Below are 25,153 nucleotides of genomic sequence, written 5' to 3'. Positions count from 1 at the left end.
TAACACACCCAGCAATGCTGCAGTGTGCGTGCGATAAGCACAGGGACACGGAGTACCTTGATGGAGCAGGGTCCTGTCCCTGAGGAAACTCCGCTCCGTATCCAGCAGATCCTCCAGGGGCTGTGGATGGAGCACGGCCTCAGTGCCCGGAGACCGGTAAAGTCCCACTTCACCCAGAGCCCTAATGGGGATGGGGAAGGAATCAGCATGTGGGCTCCAGCCTCCGTACCCGCAATGGGTACCTCAACCTTAACAAACACCGGCGACAGAAAGTGGGGTGAGAAGGGAGCATGCTGGGGGCCCTGGTATGGGCCCTCTTTTCTTCCATCCGACATAGTCAGCAGCTGCTGCTGACTAAACAGTGGAGCTATGCGTGGATGTCTGGCCTCCTTCGCACAAAGCATAAAACTGAGGAGCCCGTGATCCCACGGGGGGGTGTATAGCCAGAAGGGGAGGGGCCTTACACTTTTAAGTGTAGTACTTTGTGTGGCCTCCGGAGGCAGTAGCTATACACCCAATTGTCTGGGTCTCCCAATTAGGAGCGACAAAGAAAGGGAATTTTGTTTCTTTGTTTTCTTCTAGCTCCTATTGGCAGAGCCAGACAATTGGGTGTATAGCTTCTGCCTCTGGAGGCCACACAAAGTATTACACTTTTAAAAAAGTGTAACCCCTCCCCTCTGCCTATACACCCTCCCGTGGACCACAGGCTCCTCAGTTTGGTGTAAAACCAGGAAGGAGAAAACTTATAAATTGGTCTAGGGTAAATTCAATCCGAAGGATGTTCAGAGAACTGAAGACCATGAACCCAAAGAACAAATCAACATCAACAACATGTGTACACAAAAGAACAACCAGCCCAAAGGGAACAGGGGCGGGTGCTGGGTCTCCCAATAGGAGCTAGAAGAAAAGGAATTTACGGTAAGTAAACAAAATTCCCTTCTTTGTCGCTCCATTGGGAGACCCAGACAATTGGGACGTCCAAGAGCAGTCCCTGGGTGGGTAAAGCAATACCTCAATAAAAGGAGCCGAAAAACGGCCCCCTCTTACAGGTGGGCAACCGCCGCCTGGAGGACTCGCCTACCTAGACTGGCGTCTGCCGAAGCATAGGTATGCACTTGATAGTGCTTCGTGAAAGTGTGCAGACTAGACCACGTAGCTGCCTGACACACCTGCTGAGCAGTCGCCCGGTGCCGCAATGCCCAGGACGCACCTACGGCTCTGGTAGAATGGGCTTTCAACCCTGAAGGGAGCGGAAGCCCAGAAGTACGGTAGGCCTCAAGAATCGGTTCCTTGATCCACCGAGCCAAGGTTGACTTGGAGGCCTGAGAGCCCTTACGCTGGCCAGCGACAAGGACAAAGAGCGCGTCTGAACGGCGCAAGGGCGCCGTGCGAGACACGTAGAACCGGAGTGCTCTCACTAGATCCAAAGAGTGCAAATCCTTTTCACACTGGTGAATTGGATTAGGGCAAAAGGAAGGCAAGGAGATATCCTGATTTAGATGAAAAGGGGATACCACCTTAGGGAGAAATTCCGGGACAGGACGCAGAACCACCTTATCCTGGTGGAAAACCAGGAAGGGAGCTTTGCATGACAGCGCTGCAAGCTCGGACACTCTCCGAAGTGATGTGACTGCCACCAGGAAGGCCACCTTCTGAGAAAGATGGGAGAGAGAGACATCCCGCAGCGGCTCAAAAGGCGGCTTTTGAAGAGCCGTCAGGACCCTGTTAAGATCCCAAGGTTCAAACGGACGTTTGTAAGGTGGAACCATGTGGCAAACCCCCTGCAGGAACGTGCGGACCTGCGGAAGCCTGGCTAGACGCGTTTGAAAAAACACGGAGAGCACCGACACTTGGCCCTTGAGAGAGCCGAGGGACAAACCCTTGTCCATTCCAGATTGTCGGAATGAAAGAAATGTGGGTAATGCAAACGGCCATGGAGGAAAACCGTTATCAGAGCACCAGGATAAGAAGATTTGCCAAGTCCTGTGATAGATCTTGGCGGACGTTGGTTTCCTGGCTTGTCTCATGGTGGCAATGACATCCTGAGATAGCCCTGAAGACGCTAGGAGCCAGGACTCAATGGCCACACAGTCAGGTTGAGGGCCACAGAATTCAGATGGAAAAACGGACCTTGTGACAGCAAGTCTGGGCGGTCTGGAAGTGCCCACGGTTGACCCACCGTGAGATGCCACAGATCCGGATACCACGACCGCCTCGGCCAGTCTGGAGCGACGAGAATGGCGTGACGGCATTCGGACCGGATCTTGCTTAGTACCCTGGGCAGCATCGCCAGAGGGGGAAACACATATGGCAGTCGAAACTGCGACCAATCCTGGACCAAAGCGTCCGCTGCCATAGCTCTGTGATCCTGAGACCGTGCCATGAAGGCCGGGACCTTGTTGTTGTGTCGTGACGCCATGAGATCGACGTTCCGCGTTCCCCAGCGGCGACAGATCTCTCGAAACACGTCTGGGTGAAGAGACCATTCCCCCGCGTCCATGCCCTGACTGAGAAAATCTGCTTCCCAGTTTTCTACGCCCGGAATGTGAACTGCGGAGATGGTGGAGTCTGTTTTCCACCCACTGCAGAATCCGCCGGACTTCCTGGAAGGCTTGACGACTGCGAGTGCCGCCTTGGTGGTTGATGTAGGCGACGGCAGTGGCGTTGTCCGACTGGATTCGGATCTGCCTGCCCTCCAGCCACCGATGGAAAGCCAATAGGGCTAGATATACTGCCCTTATCTCCAGGATATTGATCTGAAGGGATGATTCTATTGGAGTCCAGGTTCTTTGAGCCCTGTGGTGGAGAAAAACCGCTCCCCAACCTGACAGGCTCGCGTCCGTGGTGACCACGGCCCAGGTTGGGGGTAGGAAGGATTTTCCCCGGGACAGAGATGTGGGTAGGAGCCACCACTGAAGTGACGTTTTGGTTGCGAGGGAAAGAGAGATGTTCTTGTCGAGGGAAGCAGCACTCTTGTCCCATTTGCGAAGAATGTCCCATTGGAGTGGCCGTAGATGGAATTGCGCGAACGGCACTGCCTCCATAGCTGCAACCATCTTCCCCAGGAAGTGCATGAGGCGCCTTAAGGGGTGAGACTGACTCCGAAGACGTGACTGCACCCCCGCCTGCAGAGAAAGCTGTTTGTCCTGCGGTAGCTTGAATAACGCTGGCTGGGTATGAAACTCCATCCCGAGGTAAGTCAGTGATTGGGTCGGCGTCAACTTGGATTTCGGGAAATTGATGATCCACCCGAACTGCTGGAGAGTCGCCAGAGTGACGGTAAGACTTTGTTGACACGCCACCAGAGAAGGGGCCCTGACTAGGAGATCGTCCAAGTAAGGGATCACCGAGTGGCAGGACCGCCATGACGGATGCCATGACTTTGGTGAAAACCCGTGGGGCTGTCGCCAGGCCGAAAGGCAATGCCACGAACTGGAGGTGTTCGGCCCCGATGGCGAAACGCAGGAAACGTTGATGTTCGGGTGCGATCGGTACATGGAGATAAGCATCTTTGATGTCGATCGATGCTAGAAAGTCTCCTTGTGACATCGAGGCGATGACCGAGCGGAGAGATTCCATCCGAAACCGTCTGGTTCTCACATGTCTGTTGAGCAGCTTGAGGTCCAGAACGGGACGGAATGACCCGTCCTTTTTTGGCACCACGAACAAGTTGGAGTAAAATCCGCGACCACGTTCCTGAAGGGGAACGGGGATCACAACTCCTATCTTTAGAGCGTCCACTGCCTGAAAAAGTGCGTCGGCCTGTGCGGGGGGTGGGGAGGTTCGGAAGAAACGAGCCGCAGGACGAGAGCTGAACTCTATCCTGTAACCATGAGACAGAATGTCTCTCACCCATCGGTCTTGAACGTGTGGCCACCAGGCGTCGCCAAAGCGGGAGAGCCTGCCACCGACCGAGGATGTGGCTAGATGAGGCCGTGGAGGCCGGCTTGGAGGCAGTGCCTCCCGCGGCCTTTTGGGGGCGTGACTTGGACCGCCACGCATAGGAGTTCCTCTGGCCTTTCTCCGGCCGGTTGGACGAAGAGGATTGGGGCTTGGCGGAGGGGCGAAAGGACCGAAACCTCGATTGGATTTTCCTCTGCTGAGGTCTCCGAGGTTTGGACTGGGGTAAGGAGGAGTCCTTTCCCGAGGATTCCTTAATAATCTCATCCAACCGTTCGCCAAACAAACGGTCGCCAGAAAAAGGCAAACCAGTTAAGAACCTTTTGGAAGCAGAGTCTGCTTTCCATTCGCGCAGCCACATGGCCCTGCGAACTGCCACGGAGTTAGCGGATGCCACAGCCGTATGGCTAGCGGAGTCCAGGACGGCGTTCATGGCGTAGGACGAAAATGCTGATGCCTGAGAGGTCAAGGAAGAAACCTGCGGAGCAGAATTCCGCGTGACGGCATTAATCTCAGTCAGACATGCAGAGATTGCTTGGAGGGCCCACACGGCCGCAAAGGCCGGGGCGAAAGACGCGCCCGTGGCCTCATAAATAGACTTCACCAAGAACTCTGTCTGTCAGTGGCATCCTTCAGGGATGAGCCATCGGCAACAGACAACGGACCTAGCAGCCAATCTAGAGACTGGAGGATCCACCTTGGGGGAGTGTGCCCAGCCCTTAACGACTTCAGGTGAAAAGGGATAACGCGTGTCAGTGTGCCGTTTAGCAAAGCGCTTGTCCGGGACCGCTCTGGGCTTCTGGACAGCGTCCCTGAAGTTAGAGTGATCAAAAAACGTATTGCGCGTACGTTTGGGGAATCGAAATTGGTGTTTCTCCTGCTGAGAAGCCGGCTCCTCTGCAGGAGGAGGTGGGGGTGAGAGATCCAACACCTGGTTGATGGACGAGATAAGATCATTTACCAAGGCGTCCCCCTCAGGGGCATCAAGGTTAAGGGTTAAGTCCGGGTCAGAGCCCTGAGCGCCCACGTCCGCCTCGTCTTCCTGAGAGTCATCAAGCTGGGATCCAGAGCAGCGTGAGGAGGCCGGGGAAAGAGTCCCAGCGAGGCCGCTTAGCCGGCCTGGGGCTGCGATCCGGGCAGGAGTCCTCCGCCTGGGACCTAGGGGCTATCCTGGGAGCGCGCTGCGGCGCGGACCGAGAAGGGCCTGGAGGAGACAAACTAACAGGGGCCGGGGCCTGTGAAGGCCCCGGTCTGGACTGCAATGCCTCAAGGAGCTTAGATGACCATTTGTCCATAGACTGTGCAATGGACTGAGAAAATGACTGGGAGAGTGTCTCAGCGAAAGAGGCCAACGACGGTAACTCTGTCCCTGCAGACTGCTCAGGGGGAGCAGGGGGATCTACATGAGCCGGGGGGCCCACAAGTGCCCGAGGCTCCGGCTGAGCAAGCGTGGCAGGAGTCGAGCATTGATCACAGCGAGGGTAGGTGGATCCCGCAGGCAACATAGCCCCACAAGAGGTACAGGCCGCGAAAAAAATCTGTGCCTTACTAGCTTTGCTCCTTGTGGACGACATGCTGTTGTCTCTTAGGAGAGTGACCACTGAGGGTATATGGGAAAAGGGTATACAGCCTTTCCGAACAGATATATATATCTATAGATTTAGGACAAGAAATCAGAGTTTTTAAAGTGCAAGTATACATATTTTATTTCACATTGGTGACAATTTCAATAAAAACTTTTTTCTAAAAGTCAAAAATGCCAGGACTGAGCCAAAAGGTTATTATTAATGTATGTGTAATACAAAGTCTCCCTAGGTTCACAAGGCACATATATATAAATAGATGGTACATAACCACAACATAAAAGAGCAGACCACCAGGACAGACCTACAGGTAAATATAATTAATTTTGTGCAAAAAACATGAGCACAAATACATTAAATGACAGTCAGTGACATGATTTAGCATAAGTATGCAAAAATTATTAGTCAAAAATGCAAGAAAGTCCCGAGAAATCCACTACATATAGTGGTTTTTGCTCCACAAGATAGTACTTGTGGCGTGCCTAGTAATAAGCCCCATAGAGACCCGTAGAATAGAAGGTACAATGGACAGTCCAGGCGTTTGAGAAGGCCCCCATTACGCCCTACGTACGTTTCAATTCTTTAAATTGTAGAGAATCTTCCTCAGGGGTCAAGGTGCCGTAGTCGTAGACTACGGCACCTTGACCCCTGAGGAAGATTCTCTACAATTTAAAGAATTGAAACGTACGTAGGGCGTAATGGGGGCCTTCTCAAACGCCTGGACTGTCCATTGTACCTTCTATTCTACGGGTCTCTATGGGGCTTATTACTAGGCACGCCACAAGTACTATCTTGTGGAGCAAAAACCACTATATGTAGTGGATTTCTCGGGACTTTCTTGCATTTTTGACTAATAATTTTTGCATACTTATGCTAAATCATGTCACTGACTGTCATTTAATGTATTTGTGCTCATGTTTTTTGCACAAAATTAATTATATTTACCTGTAGGTCTGTCCTGGTGGTCTGCTCTTTTATGTTGTGGTTATGTACCATCTATTTATATATATGTGCCTTGTGAACCTAGGGAGACTTTGTATTACACATACATTAATAATAACCTTTTGGCTCAGTCCTGGCATTTTTGACTTTTAGAAAAACGTTTTTATTGAAATTGTCACCAATGTGAAATAAAATATGTATACTTGCACTTTAAAAACTCTGATTTCTTGTCCTAAATTGTTATGATTATGAGTTTGTGCCACCCGAGGGATCTCTGTAGGTGCAGAACCCAGGGGAATTGTTACAGTATGGTCATTTGGAATCTCCTTCTAATATATCTATAGATATATATATATCCCGGCACCCTAGGGGGACCAGCACCGGGTGACCAGTGTGGCTTACCAACCGCTAACGAGCGGAGTGTGTCCTCCAGATTCCCTGTCGTGGATCCCCCGGAGCTGCCGAGCTTTGCCGCTGAGTAGCATCCACCGTCAGACTGCTAACAATGGCCGCCGGAGCTCTCGGGGGGGGTGTGGAGCCGAGGGCGGCGCCAACAAAGAGCAGGAATCTGGAGTCCCAAAGTGGTCAATGAGGGTGGGGGGAGACATGCAAAGATGCTCCAGCCCTCAGAGCCGACGTCATGTCGGTAATCCCGCCCTTACCCCTGACAGGCAGGCCCGGGGGCGGGATTTTTCGCGACTAGGCCGCGGCGAAGCCGGGGACTAAATTTAAGGCCGTGCCCGACAAGCAGGCACGGTTGGTGCGGAAGTCCGCCGAAAAAACACCGGACGGAACTACCGCGGCTTCCGGGGAGAAGGTGCGACCTCCCTGTACAGTCCCCACATGGGGACACAGAGTACCTTCAAGTTGCAGGGCCCGGTCCCTGGGGGTGAAGAAGCTCTGGACCGGCAGGTTCCACCAGGGGCTGCGGATGGAGCACGGTCCCAGCACGTGGATGACCGCTTAGGATCCCACTTCTCCCAGAGCCGCATAAGGGATGGTGAAGGAGACGGCATGTGGCTCCAGCTTCCGTACCCGCAATGGGTACCTCAACCTTAACAACACCGCCGACATAGTGGGGTGAGAAGGGAACATGCCGGGGACCCCATCGGGGTCCTCTTTTCTTCCATCCGTCATAACTATGTATGAGAATGCATGAGTGGATGTGTGCCTCCTTCCAAACAAAGCATAAAACTAAGGAGCCCGTGGTCCACGGGAGGGTGTATAGGCAGAGGGGAGGGGTTACACTTTTTAAAGTGTAATACTTTGTGTGGCCTCCAGAGGCAGAAGCTATACACCCAATTGTCTGGGTCTCCCAATGGAGCGACAAAGAAAGAGGAGTTGGGGATGATCCGGTAAGAGACAGTTCGCCGTTCTCTTGTCAGATGGCCACACACTATGACCTTTGTGCTTTATCGGGTCCTGCAAATTGATCCAAACCATCTTGTCCTGAATAGGAGACATGCTCAGGCCTGGAGTTTGTGATTCCTCTCTAAATTTATAGTGCAGAAAACAATGCAAGGATAATTCAGGTAAACATATGTATGAGACATGGTGGCGTACTAATAGGTGCACACATTATCCTAATGCAATAGAGCAAAGGAGAAACCGTGTGCAAACTCCCCCTTGTACCTGACCATCAACCAAGTCACAAATTAGTAATACTGTATGAAGCAGGGACTAATATTCACATCATCATCAGAGTGCATGGCAGCTAAGAGACAGATCCATAATACTGACCCGTAGGCAGATGTTTGCCATCATACATGCTGCACATGAGCTCTTCATACTTTACTACAAGCTCAACATTTATAAATAATATATGTGCACTTATATAAATCAGCAAAGATTATTTCTGAGAACTTTCACGCAGCAGACAATTTTTTGCACATAACTCACCAGCAATATTCTAGATGTGCAAGCTTCATCCGTGCTCCATTAAATCTATACATTTTGAACATTTCCTTATTGGTGCTGCGTCATGTGATCGCTAGTCTGACTACCAGTCCTCCTGTGTACACAGGTTGTCAGTCTCTGATTTCCTTCGAACTACATGGTGACATTGTAACCGCTCTCAGCTATCAGATAAAACCCCCGTCACACACAGCGATATCGCTGAAACGTCACAGGTTTTGTGACGTGCCAGCGATCTCGCTGTGTGCGACATGTAGTAGTGAGCGGGCCCCTGCTGCGAGGTCTCTGATCTTTGCAAAACGATCAGGACCTTTTTTGCTCGTTGGTCTCCCGCTGTGCAGCACACATCGGCGTATTTGACTGCGGGAGACCAACGAGCACCAACTGTAAGCAGCGTATGCTGGTAACCAGGGTAAATATCGGGTAACTAAGCAAAGCGCTTTGCTTGGTTACCCGATATTTACCCTGGTTACCAGCGTACATTGCTTACAGGCTGCCAGCGCTGGCTCTCTGCACACGTAGCCAGGGTAAATATCGGGTAACTAAGCAAAGCGCTTTGCTTAGTAACCCGATGTGTACCCTAGCTATATATACAGGGAGCCAGCGCTGGCAGCCTGTAAGCGGTGTACGCTGGTAACCAGGGTAAATATCGGGTAACAAAGCAAAGCGCTTTGCTTAGTTACCAGATATTTACCCTGGTTACCAAGTGCAGCATCGTTACACGAGTCGCTGTTGGCTGGTGAGATCTGCCTGATTTACAGCTCACCAGCGACCATGTAGCGACGCACCAACGATCCCTTTTACGTGTGACGGGAGCCTAAGTCAGCCCTCATCACCACCCTCTGTGTGTCCTCCGAGCATAGAAGAGTCCATACAATAATGAGCTTTAGGTCTTCCCTAACTCATACTACCTATCTGTAAGTGCTGAATGAAGATTCTCCAGTCTATTCCGTGAGACACAGCTCAATAGTGCCTTCCCTGCCTCCTGCTTGTGAGTGTTTACAGGAAAAAAAAACAAACCTATGCAAACAATGAGGCAGGGGAAATGCAAGAAATCGGTCACAAAGGATTGCCCAGAGTGAGCGGTGCGAGTTAGAAGACACCAGTTGTAGGTCATTATCACTGCCGCCCATAAGGCGGAAAGAGCACTGATAAGACCATCCTCTCTGCTGAATAATATATAGCATGGGAAGTATAATCTGCATTAGAGGAACCATGATAAAGAAATCTATAGGTAATAAAAGCATTGTTGGAGTGCTACATTAAAAAAGTCAATAAGCAGCTAAGAGAGGCAAATACACAATAAAAATACACAACCCCCAACATTGCATTATAAAAAGGTGCTAATTAACCTTACAAATACTGGAATATTTTACATAAACGTTACCTCCTTTTCGCCCAAATCTTGAGTCCATTACTCGCTCAATCGTTTCAAACTCGTCTTCTTCTGGTTGTGGGACGTCTTCCCCACATACTTCCAACAAGTCATCAGAGTCAGTCTTCATTTCCTCATCTTCCTTGTAGCTTACATTTACTGTGGCCTGCCGCCTAGATCCTCTCTTATCAAAGTCCTCATCAGAGGAGTCCGCACCCATTTTCTGCTGACCTGTAATCTTCTTGCCATTTTTAGCTTTAGACCTAAAAAAAAGTGAATGGTAAACAAATCACAGCATATAGTATAATGCGCATATCCAGTATTTTATGTGAAATAAAACATTGATGTAATCATTACTTTCCATGGAACAAATTCAGTTTGGGGTTTTTTTGTACACAATAATACATGATTATTATAACAATAACTGAAAAAAATAATAGACGCCAAGCTGGGATCTGCTAGATGTCTACAATAGTGGTAACACAGCGCAGCTCGACAAGCAGCATCTCCCAGTGTGAGAAAAACCAAGTGCACTTCCCAATCACCCAGACTATAGAATGTGTGTGGACATATAAAGAATTTGGGTTTAAAACACCACTCCGGCATTTTTTCTTTTATTTCACCAACAGAGTGGTCTCACTAATGTAGGCTCCCTGTCCCTAGTAATTTAACTCATCAGCTGCTGTCTTCCTCTGCTCTTGGCGCAACTCATGTTGTCTTTTGCGGTTTATGACCTGCCAGGTCGCTCCAGGTTTTTGGGTTGTTTTTTTTTTTGCAGGAGATCCGGAAATCACTTCTCAATGTAAGTCTATGAGAGCCAAAACAAGGTTCTCAGACAGAGGTTGTAACCATTATAGCTCCAACGTCCGGTCAGTAAGACGTTCCGGTCACAAAATGGCGAAACGTGATTGGTGTGGCACCGTGAAGAGCAGAAAATGGAGCAGAAAAGTTTATTACTAGCAGTGAACTTGGACTAATGATTAAACAGCCCAGTTTGAAAACATTGATTTGGCAATTTGAGTCTCCGCTGTTTTTTTTTTGGTTGTAAATCAACCAATGTGATCATGCTGATGTTACCCCCAAGTGAGAGCCCTTCAAATACTGCATGTGGCTCACACTGGCCTGAGCACCCAGCCCCCCCCTGAGCACCAAGCCCCCCCCTGAGCACCAAGCCCCCCCCTGAGCACCAAGCCCCCCCCCTGAGCACCAAGCCCCCCCTGAGCACCAAGCCCCGCCTGAGCACCAAGCCCCGCCTGAGCACCAAGCCCGCCTGAGCACCAAGCCTGCCTGAGCACCGTGATGATCGCACGTAAAGCATCCAAACGCTGAACCCTGTTTTTTTTTTATTTCGGTGTTCAGTTCGAAAACTGAACCTCACGTTCCCTCATCTCTATTAGTGATACCACTCCTCAGGAAGTGAAATGAATTAAATAGATAATGCCAGAGTAGAGCCATAATTAAAATTGGAAAATTATACACATAGAAGAATAACAAAAAGTGGAAGCTGTAGGAAAAGGAAACACACAGTAGATTCCCTGTCAGCAGACACAAGTTAATCAACAATAGATAATAGTGGTCAACTGCTTCCCAGGCTGTTGCTTTAAAGGGTTATTCCCACCTTAGCCATGCATAGCTCAGACGGGAAGAAACCATCCCTGTACTGATCAGTCGAGGTGCATCGGAGCGGCCAGGCTACACTATTTCCAGCATTTCAATCCATTTCTATAGAGCGAAGGGAAGACAGCCGCGCTCAGCTGTTTGCATAGCGTGTGAGATGGGAATAACTATTTATATTGTTGCCTAGCGTTTTACCAAAAACATTAGACTTGCCATAAGTTAAGATCAGATAGTGCTGAACTCACACCAATTGATAAAAAGAAGGGAACAACTTCCTTACCGGACTGTTCTGTCCCTTCACTCTTGGTGCTCAGACCCCACCAATCACTAAATAGAAGGGTCATGAGCGGTCAGCTGAGCGCGGTGCCCAGGACAGCCAAGCTTGTGATTATGGATTCATATGATGTCTATAATCTGAATGTGTACATCATGCACTGCGCTCTGTGAGCAGAGCCGTACAGAAATGAAGAGCTGTAGTGCTCAGATAAGTGCTTCTGACCCTTCTTTTTGACTCAAAAGTTCAAATGGCACTATATATTTATCATGTAATTCGTGTGAAATTCGCCTTAAATAAATGCTACGTGTAAAATTCTCTAAAAAACCCCCAAAACACATCAGTTCACAAAAGTCAATTATAAATATGCCACAAGGTGACAATTGTAAGCAATCCAATAACTTATTTCACCCAAACACAATAAATATAAAGCTCACAATCATAAGGGGAACCTATAAAGGCTGAAATGTTCTAAAAGGAAATTGACCAACATTACAGGAGATGTAAACTGTACACAACTCATCAAAACCCTTTTGCACATGACACCATTTTTTATTGACTAATTACCTAATTCACATTATGAGAACCCAGACAATTAAACATCTAGAAGAATAAGGAAATGTCTGCTCCGTCCGTGTGCTGATGTATTTTCATTAGGTGAAAGTGAATAATACATGGTTTACATTTCTTAGCACCAGATGTAAACAATGTCTACATGGTAGCCCTGAAGGGGACTACGTGTGCAGAAATTACGTCACGGTAAAAGAAGACCAACATTAGAGGCTAGCCCTTACCTGTTTTGAGATTTCTTGTTTTTTACTTTATGGCTGGGATCATAATCAGATTCGCTGTCCCTACTGCTGCTTTTCTGTCTATCCCCCCCAGTGTCGGAATCTGAACTGGAACTGGCCGATGAAGAGTCACTACCAGAACCTGAGCTGGACATCTGCCAATCTTCACTGGATATATTGAGAGGGTGGAAATGATGAGAAGTTACAACATGCATGCTTGCCTCACAAACAAACCCTAAACACGGGACCATCATCCCAATCATTAGCCCCCACCCTTTAAACGGCTTCATGTGGCACATGACACCAAAATCTATGCAATTAAATCCCATTTAGCTAAAGATTAAGTTTTGTTTATTTCTCCAAGCATAAAACCAGCATATTAGCTTGTCTATCATGAAGGATTGCACATAAGGGGATCACATACTGTATACCATGAAGCAGAACAAGACGTACACTGCAAGAAGCGGCTACAAAATTATCCATAGTAATGCAAGCACAATGGGGAGGTTAAAACTAGCAGAACAGAGACTGGGACAGAGAAGCTGCAATACCAAAAGGAACACGGAGGCCAGAATCACAAACCGGAAGAGAACAGAGTCAACGAGCACCTCCCGATTACGCCCAAATGGCAGGGAGGCCAACCTATCAACATAAGGAATGGCAGCATGAAGCCAGCCTGGAAAGTCTGGACACAGCTTAGAGGGTGAACGGGACAGGATAAACAAGGACTCAATTTGGAGGTGGACAAACACTTTGGAAAGAGCAATGAAAATAACACCAGCACCAAGAAGCATAGAAACGACAGACAAGGCATCGGCACACATTAATTCTGAAGCAACAGCTCATAGCGCAACATAAAACTTACTCTTTGGGCTTTTTCTTTTTGTTATCACTTGAGGAATCTGCATCTGAGTCATTGTCACTGCTGGACGAGTCCTGGAAAACACAATGACACTTTCTTAAGTGTTTATCAATGGCAAATGTGTTAAAGCAGTTTCCCACAAATTACATTTTTGACCCCAAAAGCTTTTACTGTTTAAAAGTAGTAGTTCCCGCGCTCCACCACTAACCGTCTGCCCCTGTGCTGATTTCTCCTAACACATGGTGACATCAGGACAACTGCACCAAATGGCTGGGCTCAGAAGTCTTATGTCATCTACTTTAGCATCACCACTGAGCCCAGCAACAGGCTGCAGCAGTGACGTCTCGATAACCGTGGACATAACTGCTGCAGCCAGTCAACAATAACCAATGCAGTGTCAAGAGTCTGAACTGGAGCAGAAGAAGGCGAGTACATTATTATGTTGAGGCTTAAAAGGAACCTGTCACCAGACTTTTCCTTATTAAACTAAAAGAATCCCCTTCTGCAGCTCCTAGGCTGCATTCTATGAAGGTGCACCTTGGCCCGGACTCCCCTTCCAGACCCCACAAATAACTTTATAAAACCTGGCCGTTAGGTATGCTAATTACCTGTGTTGGCCAGATGGGCGTCCTCTTTTTTGGCTCCAGTCCCCCTCCTGCCGCTGTTCGCCACCCTTCTTTCTTGATTGATGTGATGACGCCTCCGTCATAATCCTCGTCGCATTTTCAAATCTCGCGCCTGTGCAGTTATGGCGGCTCGCGCAGGCACAGTTCACTCTGCCATATCGTGGGCAGAGCAGAAAACATAGCTGCCCTTGCTCACGCCGGTGAGCTACATGTGCAGGCGCGAGATTATGGTCGGCGCTGTGCATGACCTCACCAGCGCCATCCTCGTACCCGCCTATAATCTCACGCCTGCGCATTTAGCTCACCGGTGTGAGCGAGGGCAGCTATGTTTTCTGCTCTGCCACCGCTATGTGGCAGAGCGAACTGCGCGAGCCGCCATAACTGCACAGGCGCGAGATTTGAAAATGTGACGAGGATGATGACGGAGGCGTCATCACATCAATCAAGAAAGAAGGACTGCGATCAGTGGCAGGAAAGGGGACAGGAGCAGAAAATAAGCCTACCCATCTGGCCAACCAAGGTAATTATAGCATACCTAACGGCCAGGTTTTATAAAGTTGTTTTTGGGGGTCTGGAAGAGGAGTCAGGGCCAAGGTGCACCTTCATAGAAAAATCTGGTGACAGGTTCCCTTTATAGGGTCAAAAAAAGTCTTGGGTTCAATTAGATCAGGAATAATTGAGGGAGGCTTCCTACAATTAGTGCTTCTGTCCAAACCGTATGCATCTACAAAAAGGAACGTGATAGATTTATGGCAAATCTAAAGGATATGCCATAAATGTATAGAGAACATGGATTTCGCCAATTGGACGTGCATCTACCTCAAGAACTGGGCTCTTTTCAATCGAGAGGTGTTCAAAATTTCCATACAAATGAATAGGAATTCCAACAACCCCTCCACTGACTGACGAGCTTCTGGGCTCCGTTCTCAAAATTGATGGTGGAACCGAATCTACTATGCCATAAATGTATGAAATGGAAATACCAGGTAAAGCCTGGTGTAAATAAGTTTCACATAAACAGGAGGCTCTTAAGCGATAAATCTACAGGGCTGAGTGGTGCCTCAGCATCAGAGTATATAAAAGGTGTTCATGTAATTATCCAAATTGCACAAGATTAACATTAATACATTTTGAAAACCATAAAAAGAAAATAGCCAACATGCCTCATCTGAGCCGCTGTTTGAAGACGCTGGTTGCCTCTGCTGCAATTGCTGCTGTTGTTGCTGTAGCTGCTGTTTTCTCAGCATAGCAGACCTCTGTACAGCTAAAATGCTGGGATTGGACTTCCAGAACTGTCAAAGGAACATGGAAAAGGCAAATATAGAACCTGGGTTATAATTTAGGCTTAAAATGCAACCATTGTGTGCCACAGTTGTCACGTGTTAGAATGGCATGTGGTTAATGCTGTGAGTCATTACATTGCTCAGGCATCACTGCGGTATTACCTCTGCTCCGTCCATCCTCGGTGGCTTTGCTTGCACAGCTTTTTTCTCTTTCGACGTGTCAGACTCAGACTCCGATTGGCTCCCCGAATCTGATCCACTATCGGAGTCACTGCTTCCAGACTGACTACTGCTGCCATCGCTGCTACTTCCTGAACTGGAACCAGATCCTGAACCGGATTCATCATCTGATCGGCTATTAATAAAGAAACGGGAATAGAACATGAAGCCGAGCTGTTTGTATAGTCTGAGGCATGGACATTTCAAAGTGGAAGAAACCACAATTTTAGCACATAATTAGCGTAACCATAGCATGGTCCTAGAACAACATTATTATCCCTAAACCTTTATGTACAGGCCTAACATATAGAAGCAATATATGCTGGCCGTGGCGTTCTCTGCGGTCACACATCTCTTAGGATGAAGTAGGAAATGCAGAGACCACTGGGGTAATTGCCAGTCAGCAGAAGGATTGAAAAGGCGAGAGTTACCCTTTAAGGCTTTTATTGAAGTGTCCTTTTCAGACTAAACAGGAGCAGATAAAGAAAGATGTAGAAAAGGAAAGACACTTAGGCTATGTTCACACTTCCGTTATTTTGTATCAGTCACAATCTGCCGCTCAGAAAAACAACGCAATCCATTTGGCGGATTCTGTTGTTTCCCATAGACTTGTATGAGTGCCGGATTGTGACTGATGACCTTGCGTTGCACCCGCCGCATCAGTCGTTTAGTGACTGTCGGGCAGGACGAAAAATGCAACATTTTTTGTAGCGGCAAAAAAACCCAAAAAACCCCGCACCCATCATGATTCCGTTGTCATCCGTCAGGAGGCCTAATGTATTTCTATGGAGCAGGATTCTACTATCATGCGCCACGCGACGGATTCCAGTGCAGGATTCTGTCCCGTTCTTTGAGCTTTGAAATCGTCTGAAATATCTCTCTCTCGTCAAGCAACACATGTGACTGATGCAAAACAACGGAAGTGTGAACATAGCCATAATTATAGGCTCTGTATCCACTCCTGTATTCGGCTGGACTAACAAGCTGTTTATTTGAGCCAAAAACAACACCTACATAACAGGGTACACCTAGCACTTTTATTTATAAAAAAAAAACAAAACAAAAAACAGTAGTTGCTATCTACCTGCTCGGCACCGTTTACCATTGGCACAGAGCAGCCACAGACCGCTCCTGCTGGAGATACAATAGCTTCGTGAACAAGAGTGACAGCTTCTTTACTGCTATGCTCTGTAGATGGGGTGGGTCCGCTAACATCAGACTGATTAACAGCTGGCCTCCTGCTGCCCAACTATGGTGGTCGGCTGTAAATCAGCATGACATCAGCTGTCCCACCCAGTCTACAGAGAAGAGTGTATGGTGGATGATAAGTCAACACTCTGTCGTTGCGACGTTAACAGAAACTGCACAATCGCCGGAAGGAATGGACTGTGACTTCTCCGGGTCACCGAAGAATGGAATGGGGCACAACAGGCAAGTAAGGAGGCAACTACACACCTGTTAGTGGTCAGGCATTTTTTAAGTCCTGGATACACCCTTTAAATACTGTATTCTTACTCATAAAATATAAAAATTCCCTACATTGTCACCTCCCCTACTGGTGGCTCTCATTGATGTGTTCCGCTATGTAAAACCTGCAGCCAATCAGTATCCGTGTATTGACTGCAGCGCTCACATCGCCCCAGTGGAGATTCATCCGAAGTAGGTGAGAGAAGCAGAACGGCAATTGACTGGCTGCAGGGCTCGTGGCATAATGTCGGTATTTATCTTTTACATGGGGAAATAGAGCATCTAAGAAGAAATTGTACTAAGGTATTAGTGGACAACCTCTTGAATACAGCCTATGTAACAGTAAATCTCACCTTGAATTTCCACTGCTATTGCTTTCTTCATCACTCTGCCCGTTCATTGTCAAATTTTCACAGATTTAAGACAAGTATGTACAAATTGAAGAAGAGGAGCTGGTGTCAATCCTGCAACATTAAGCGTCTTCCTTTTAAAAAACATAAAACTAAGAAAATACTGTCTGAAAAGAGAAGAAAAAGTAAAAATTAAATAAGTAGCTGTAAAGAATAAAATAAGCTGTAACATACAATGAAGTATACAGGACAGGAAACATTTAAAGGGGTTATCCAGATTTACCCTGTGGATAGGAGACAACTTGCTGATCGGAGGGCGTCCCACCACTGGGACCTGCACTGTCATCAGGTCAGGGAAGTTTGATATGCATTATAAAAGGGTGAATACCTGACCAAACATCCTTTTATTCTTTTTGGGGCTATTGGGAAAAGCTGAGCACGGCACCTCAGAGAATAGCACTCCAGAGCAGCCCTATAGAGAATGAACGAAGGACCACTAAATACACTGCTGCTCCATTCATACAGGGAAAGAAGTCCCCGGTCCTGCAAATTGGGGTGGATACCAGCACTCTGACCCAGTCGATCAACAAGTTATCACCTATCCAGTGTAAAGATACTAACTAGTTTTCATGGGACAATCCATTTAATTAAAGAAGTGTTTCACCCCTTTTCATTACTGGCCATATCGATATGTTGAGAAAAAAGGTCTCTCAAATACCTTGTGTTGCCAAAAGTACCTGTGAGCAGCCGTACTGCAGTCCGCTCGTCCCTTTTGCGTGACCCCTGGGCTACATGACCTCTGATGTCATGTCAACTGAGACGGGCCGCAGTATTCCCGAGTGACTGAGCTATGGGTGGCGTCCATCACAGCCCAGTGTCGCTCCTGCTTGCAGCGCTTTGCAGCGAAGGAGAGCGCATGCAAGATGCTGGGCTGTGATGAGCGGGAAACGCCGCCCATAGCACAGTCATTCAGGAGGATTGCAGCCTGCCTCAGTTGATGGGACATCAGAGGTCACGCGATGGGGATGAGCGGACTGCAATAGGCCAGCTCACAGGCACTATTGGCAACACAAGATATTTGAGAGAAGCAAAGTACTAATGTGAAAACGGCCTTAAAAGGAAATCTGTCTGGTGCAATATGCACCCAGAACCATGAGCAGTACTGGCTGCATATTTCTAATCCCTGTATACACTAGCATAGATAAAGAAATCTTTAGAAAAAGTGTTTCTAAAGATCATTTATCGTATGCTAATGAGCGAGGGCACTAGTCTCAAGGGCTTTGCTTCCCATGCTAGTCGGTCCTATTAGCATGTTAGGATGCCCCTGTGGGTGTGCTAACATGCTAATGATCTCTTTATCTATGCTAGTGTATACAGGGACAGTTAGGCAGGGATTAGCAATATACACCCAGAACTGCTCGTGGTTCTGGGTCCATATTGGACCTGACAGGTTCCCTTTAAGCTGACATGCTATATTGTAATTTGCTTCTCATCTGACTGAAGGTGGAATCATCTACTCATTCTCGTACAGTCAGTGAGCTCAGGAAGTATTTAGTCGAATCAGTAAACGCTAAAAAAATGGGCAATCATTAATGTACAGGACAGGTCCGCCTCACAGAGAACCCTTTCACATCATTTGAAGATCAATCTCTCCATCTGTAACCCAGCGCAGTGATGTACATCACACACACGGCCAGTTTGAGCATCTCAGCCATGGCAGACCGTGCGTGACATGCAAATACACAAGATGCATTTCCTGATTTACAAGACAGCAATCTCTCACACTTTAGTAATGACCGTGCTTTCGGGGTTTCACAAACTATATATAAACAGGAGAACGTACCGTCGTTATAATAAAGAGTAGTAATACACATCTTGGTGATCACCCACCACTCCCCTCCACAAGTCTCCCACCAGTCTCTGCTTGTCTGGCTGTACAGAATGTGTTGACACAAGACATGTGACCTCTGCAGCCAATCTCTGGCTGTAGCAAAAAAACATGTCAACCAGCCAGGAGGTCACCGGTGTGGCAAGTGAAGTTACAGGGGGGGACCCATCAGTGGAAAATTAGTAAGACAATATCTAATAACATAAGTAACCAGTTTTGGAATAAATTGCATGTGGCTGCGGCACGGTTTATAAAGGAACCTGAGGCGCCTGGTGCCGGCCAATTCACAGGCAGCATGAATCAGACGTCAGCCGCACGATGGCAGCCAGGTATATGTATTGTGAAACGGCCCACTGCGTCAGAGAAAACAGCAGAAGAGCCGGCCGGGATTATATGGAGAGACCCAACTTGTCCTGTGAGACCCCCAGCGGCTCTAGCTGATCCCAGGTCTTTCCATACGTACACATGAGGGAGACCCGTCAATCCAACTAAGTTTTCTCGGAAATACCGGAGCATCACCTGGCTGCATTTGTGGAGCCGGGCTTGGATTCTTGCTGCCTGTGGTTTGGGTGCTAAGAGATCACTCCGGACACAGGAGACACTATGGCGCTGTTATACCGGACCACACACCGACACTACCACATCCCCTTATTCCACCAGGACATATCAGCAGGGCTGTGGACTTCTGAAACGGTGCAAATCCTACAATCCCAGTGCTGGGACCATGGGGGTCAAGTGTCATAAAAATCTCATATGACTGCTGCAGCAATCAGTCGTCACACTGGTGAAGAACGATCGCCTGCAGCAGTCATGGGACATAAGATTAGTGGAAAGGAACAGCAGCAGTGAGGAGGGTATAAATGTACAGCGATGTCGCGATATTACAAGCAGCAGAGAGAAGGGTATAATGTACAGCGCTATTGCAATGTTACAGGTAGCAGTGTTAATATAATGTACAGCGCTATCGCGATATTGCAGGCAGTGAGGATATATGTACAGCGCTAACGTGCTACTACAGGTTGCAGTGAGGAGGGTATAATGTACAGTGCTATTGTGATATTACAGGCAGCAGCAAGCTTCTAATGTACAATATTACCACAGGCTGATATACTGTATAGCTCTTATGATATACCCAGCGTATACTGTACAGTAGTATTGTGATATTACAGGCAGCAGTGAGGCTATATGTACAGTGCTATCGCAATGTTACAGGCAGTGAGGAGGGTATAATGCACAGTGATATTGCAATATTACATGAAGCAGCGAGCTTGTAGTGTATATTACCACAGGCTGTTATACTGTATAGTATACTGCAGCGAGAGCATATACTGTACAGCTCTATTATGATATACCCAGCGTATACTGTACAGTGGTATTGTGATATTACAGGCAGTGATGATATATGTACAGTGCTATCGCGATATTACAGGCAGTGAGGAGGGTATAATGCAGTGATATTGCAATATTACATGAAGCAGCGAGCTTGTAGTGTATATTACCACAGGCTGTTATACTGTATCGTGCACAGTGTATAATACACTGCAGTGCGTGCATATACTGTACAGCTCTATCACGACACTCCAGCCTATACTGTACAGCACTATCGTGATATTACAGGCAGCAGCAAGCTTGTAATGTACATTACCACATGCTGTTATAATGTATCATGCACTGCAGTGAGCGCATATACTGTACAGCTCTATCACGATATTCCAGCCTATACTGTACAGTACTATCGTGATACTCCAGGCAGCAGTGGGCGCTCATACTGTACAGCACTAGCACCACGTTATGTCGGATGCAGCACAGCAGTGAGGCGCTTATATCGCAGCGATATCCCGATATTCCCGTCTCCGCGCACACACAACATGGCTGCATTCACACGATTGCTCAATCCCGGCCGGCAGCCGCGGACTCCAGGCCCGGGCCCAGCGCTGGAGCCGCCCGCATTCCTGTGTCCCGGGGCAGTCCTCCGCAGCTGTGCCCGCTCTGCTGTGTCCCCCTCCCCCCGCTCTCACCTCAGCAGACTACCGTCGCTGACCGTCCCGGGCGGTCACAGGCCGCTACGTGCGCGCTGCCCCGAGGCCTGGGCCTCCTTCCGGCTCCGGCTCTCTCTCCAATCCCCGCTCAAGGAGAGTTCTGGCGTCTTTGTTTACAGGACGCGGCGGCCGCGCAGCTGCACTCTCCCGAGTATCAGTGGCGCGCGGGACGGCTGAGGTTACCGCGGGTCACGCGCCTCTCCTCGGCCACCTTCTCCTTATCTCCTGGCAGCCGCCATGACGCCGCCGAGCTCCTCCGAAACTCACGATGGATGGAAACCCCAGGCGTGACGTCACGGGAGCGCTGCAGGGCGCGTAGCTCAGGCCGTAGATTCACACGAAAACCGCTGACTCCTCCCCGCACTCGGCAACAGCGTGTTCTTCGTCACCCGGGGGCGTGGCCAACCTGCGACTCTGTGTGAGCGGAGAAGGCGGCGCTACAAAGGGGCGTGTACACACAAGGCGAATCCTAGACAGTGGCGGCTCGGGGTGACGTAAGCGGCGAACTTCCGGCGGCTGCGCGCTAGTCTGAGAGGAAGTAGTTCCTGGACGGCGCTGCTCTGCTCAGCCGCTGAGACTCCGCCAGGAGGTCATTACCGCGGCGGCCGCTATCGGAAACTCTTCTCCTATATGGCGGAGGCTCCAAATAAGGAGTGGTTGATGGCGAGCTCGATACCACGTTTTGTGATATTACATGGAGCCCCCTAAGGAGCCGTGTTCACCCTCTGACACCTCTCAAACAACACCCCCGGGGGCCATCTGTCTGACACCCCCCTTCCTGTGAGCCGTCTCAGTCCAATACCCTTTCCCGAGCTGTCTTTGCTCTCCCGGGAGCCGTCTTCGCCCCCCCCCCCCCCTCCCGGGAGCCGTCTTCGCCCCCCCCCCCCCCTCCCGGGAGCCGTCTTCGCCCCCCCCCCCCTCCCGGGAGCCGTCTTCGCCCCCCCCCCCCTCCCGGGAGCCGTCTTCGCCCCCCCCCCCCTCCCGGGAGCCGTCTTCGCCCCCCCCTCTCCCGGGAGCCGTGTTCGCTCCCCCTCCCCTCTCCCGGGAGCCGTGTGTTCGCTCCCCCTCCCCTCTCCCGGGAGCCGTGTGTTCGCTCCCCCTCCCCTCTCCCGGGAGCCGTGTGTTCGCTCCCCCTCCCCTCTCCCGGGAGCCGTGTGTTCGCTCCCCCTCCCCTCTCCCGGGAGCCGTGTGTTCGCTCCCCCTCCCCTCTCCCGGGAGCCGTGTGTTCGCTCCCCCTCCCCTCTCCCGGGAGCCGTGTGTTCGCTCCCCCTCCCCTCTCCCGGGAGCCGTGTGTTCGCTCCCCCTCCCCTCTCCCGGGAGCCGTGTGTTCGCTCCCCCTCCCCTCTCCCGGGAGCCGTGTGTTCGCTCCCCCTCCCCTCTCCCGGGAGCCGTGTGTTCGCTCCCCCTCCCCTCTCCCGGGAGCCGTGTGTTCGCTCCCCCTCCCCTCTCCCGGGAGCCGTGTGTTCGCTCCCCCTCCCCTCTCCCGGGAGCCGTGTGTTCGCTCCCCCTCCCCTCTCCCGGGAGCCGTGTGTTCGCTCCCCCTCCCCTCTCCCGGGAGCCGTGTGTTCGCTCCCCCTCCCCTCTCCCGGGAGCCGTGTGTTCGCTCCCCCTCCCCTCTCCCGGGCGGGAGCCGCGTTCGCTCCCCCTCCCCTCTCCCGGGCGGGAGCCGCGTTCGCTCCCCCTCCCCTCTCCCGGGCGGGAGCCGCGTTCGCTCCCCCTCCCCTCTCCCGGGCGGGAGCCGCGTTCGCTCCCCCTCCCCTCTCCCGGGCGGGAGCCGCGTTCGCTCCCCCTCCCCTCTCCCGGGCGGGAGCCGCCTTCGCTCCCCCTCCCCTCTCCCGGGAGCCGCCTTCGCTCCCCCTCCCCTCTCCCGGGAGCCGCCTTCGCTCCCCCTCCCCTCTCCCGGGAGCCGCCTTCGCTCCCCCTCCCCTCTCCCGGGAGCCGCCTTCGCTCCCCCTCCCCTCTCCCGGGAGCCGCCTTCGCTCCCCCTCCCCTCTCCCGGGAGCCGCCTTCGCTCCCCCTCCCCTCTCCCGGGAGCCGCCTTCGCTCCCCCTCCCCTCTCCCGGGAGCCGCCTTCGCTCCCCCCCCCCCTTCTAGGAGCCGTCTTCGCTCCCCCCTCCCGGTAGCTGTCCATACCCCACCCCCTCTCCTTCTAGGAGCCGTCTTCGCTCCCCCCTCCCGGTAGCTGTCCATACCCCCCCCCCCTCTCCCGGGAGCAGTCTTCGCTCCCCCCCCCTCTCCCGGGAGCTGTCTTCGCTCCCCCCCCCCCCTCTCCCGGAGCAGTTTCTGCCCACAGCTGAGCTGTCCCTTAGAACTTGAACCTGTGACTTTGTACTATGTTAGGCCTCCTTCACACATCCGTGTCTCCAGTACGTGTGACATCCATTTTCACATGTACCAGAGACACTGACACATGTGGACCCACACATGTCCAGAATTCAACTGGATGGGCTTAAGTGTATTGATTGAGGCCGAGCCCATCTAGTTGGATTCTGGCTGGGAGTCTATATGACATACCCGAGGCCATGTGACCGCCGCTCCCGGCTCTGACACCAGAGAGTCCTCCCAGTGCATGCAATGTGAGGATTCAAGGCTGCAGTCCCTCTCTGACTACAGATTTGTGAATCCTCATATCAGGTGCACTGTGAGGAGTCTCCAGTGTCAGAAACACAAATGGCTGTCATTTGGCCACGAGTATGCAATATAGAATCCCGTCCTGAGTCTAACTAAATGGGTGCAAGTGTATTTAGCGAGGTTGCGCTTATCTAGGTGGATTCTGGCAGGGAGTCTGTCACATACTCGGGGCCACATCACCACCATTCCTGCCTCTGACCCCAGAGACTCCTCACAGTGTGTGATGTGAGGATTCAAGTCTGCAGTCAAATAAAGCGACCAATAGAGTGACTGCAGACTTGTCATTTCAGACCAGGCAACCCCTTTGAGTATTGCAGCCATAGTTGTACCATGCTAGAGGGGGTGTCTTCATAAGGCACCCAGCTGCCATGGAAGCCACTGGCACCACATGAATGCCTGACCACTTGGCAATCCGTTAAATACAGCAGTGATCAGAGCGAGCTTCAGTCGTTGCTGTTAGCAGCAGATGCTGATTGTATGCTACAGCTGACAGCCATCAAACAGGGAGCAGGCTCGGGTCTTGAGGGTGCTCCATATATGTGGACCTGACCTGTGATGAAAACATTTATAGCAGGTCAGCTGTGTGATCACTCTGTGTTAGGCTAGTTTCACAGCTCCGTTCACCTGCTGTCATGTGACCAGAGCATGTGACCTGGAATTTGCCGCGCTGCCATTGTACTGTATACACTGTACTGGAGTGCGCCGGAACCGCCAATCCGGTGAAAAGACGGATGTGTGAAGCTAGCCTTACCTGCCTCAATTGTGTCTCAAGAAAGCATATCTGTAGGCAATCAATAATGGTTACTCTGTTCAGATATCTGAAGTCTAAAAATGTTGATAGTGAATCCAAAGATGACAGATAATCCAGGACTTCCATAAAACATTTGAGGTATTAAAACATGTCCATCATGGCTCAAAGGAGAAACATCCCACAGAATAGACTGGTTGACGCGTTTCAAAGTAACACTTCTTAGTCATAATCCAAATAAAAATCTGTTTTTATGGAAATCCCGGATCATCTGCTATCTTTGCATTACTGTTATCGTGGAGCCTGGATCCATGCACTCAGCAGAGGGGTGAGCTGGTTATCTTTTTCATACATTTGCTAAAAATGTTGATGTGCAAAACAACAAAAATATGTAAAATAAAGAAAGTATTTACTTTTCTGCAGAATTACTGACCTCATCATTTGTACGAGAACTTGACCATGTACTGATCGGAAGCAGCGTTTACACCTCACTGTTTTCTTGGACTGATCGGAGGTAATGCCAACCTAGGTTACGTGCACACAACATCTTTAAGACTCCAAGGTTTTCCTAAGTGAAGCCACTTCAAGAAAAATTAGCATTTATTAGCATTAGTCTTTTTCCTGAAGCAGCTTCACTGATAGTT

The 25,153-nt window shown here is 50.0% G+C and overlaps 1 protein-coding gene across 1 annotated transcript in view; it reads right to left on the bottom strand.

Moving 5' to 3' along the window:
• Positions 1-21,519, bottom strand: part of CHD1 (chromodomain helicase DNA binding protein 1) — a 295,481-nt gene extending 273,962 nt beyond the window's left edge. The window contains exons 1-7 of the mRNA XM_075325063.1: positions 21,110-21,519; positions 17,207-17,370; positions 15,330-15,522; positions 15,048-15,176; positions 13,262-13,332; positions 12,400-12,564; positions 9,727-9,977 (exon numbers count right to left, since the gene is read on the bottom strand). Of these exons, the coding sequence (XP_075181178.1) occupies positions 9,727-9,977; positions 12,400-12,564; positions 13,262-13,332; positions 15,048-15,176; positions 15,330-15,522; positions 17,207-17,253 (856 nt within the window). The 5' untranslated portion in view covers positions 17,254-17,370; positions 21,110-21,519. The remainder of the gene's footprint in view (positions 1-9,726; positions 9,978-12,399; positions 12,565-13,261; positions 13,333-15,047; positions 15,177-15,329; positions 15,523-17,206; positions 17,371-21,109) is intronic.
• Positions 21,520-25,153: the final 3,634 nt, after the last annotated feature.

This window comes from Anomaloglossus baeobatrachus, chromosome 1, assembly GCF_048569485.1.
Source record: "Anomaloglossus baeobatrachus isolate aAnoBae1 chromosome 1, aAnoBae1.hap1, whole genome shotgun sequence".
In the NCBI taxonomy this organism is placed as follows: Eukaryota; Metazoa; Chordata; class Amphibia; order Anura; family Aromobatidae; genus Anomaloglossus; species Anomaloglossus baeobatrachus.
Note: the sequence above shows the minus strand (reverse complement) of the source record. Positions and strands in the feature narration are given on the sequence as shown.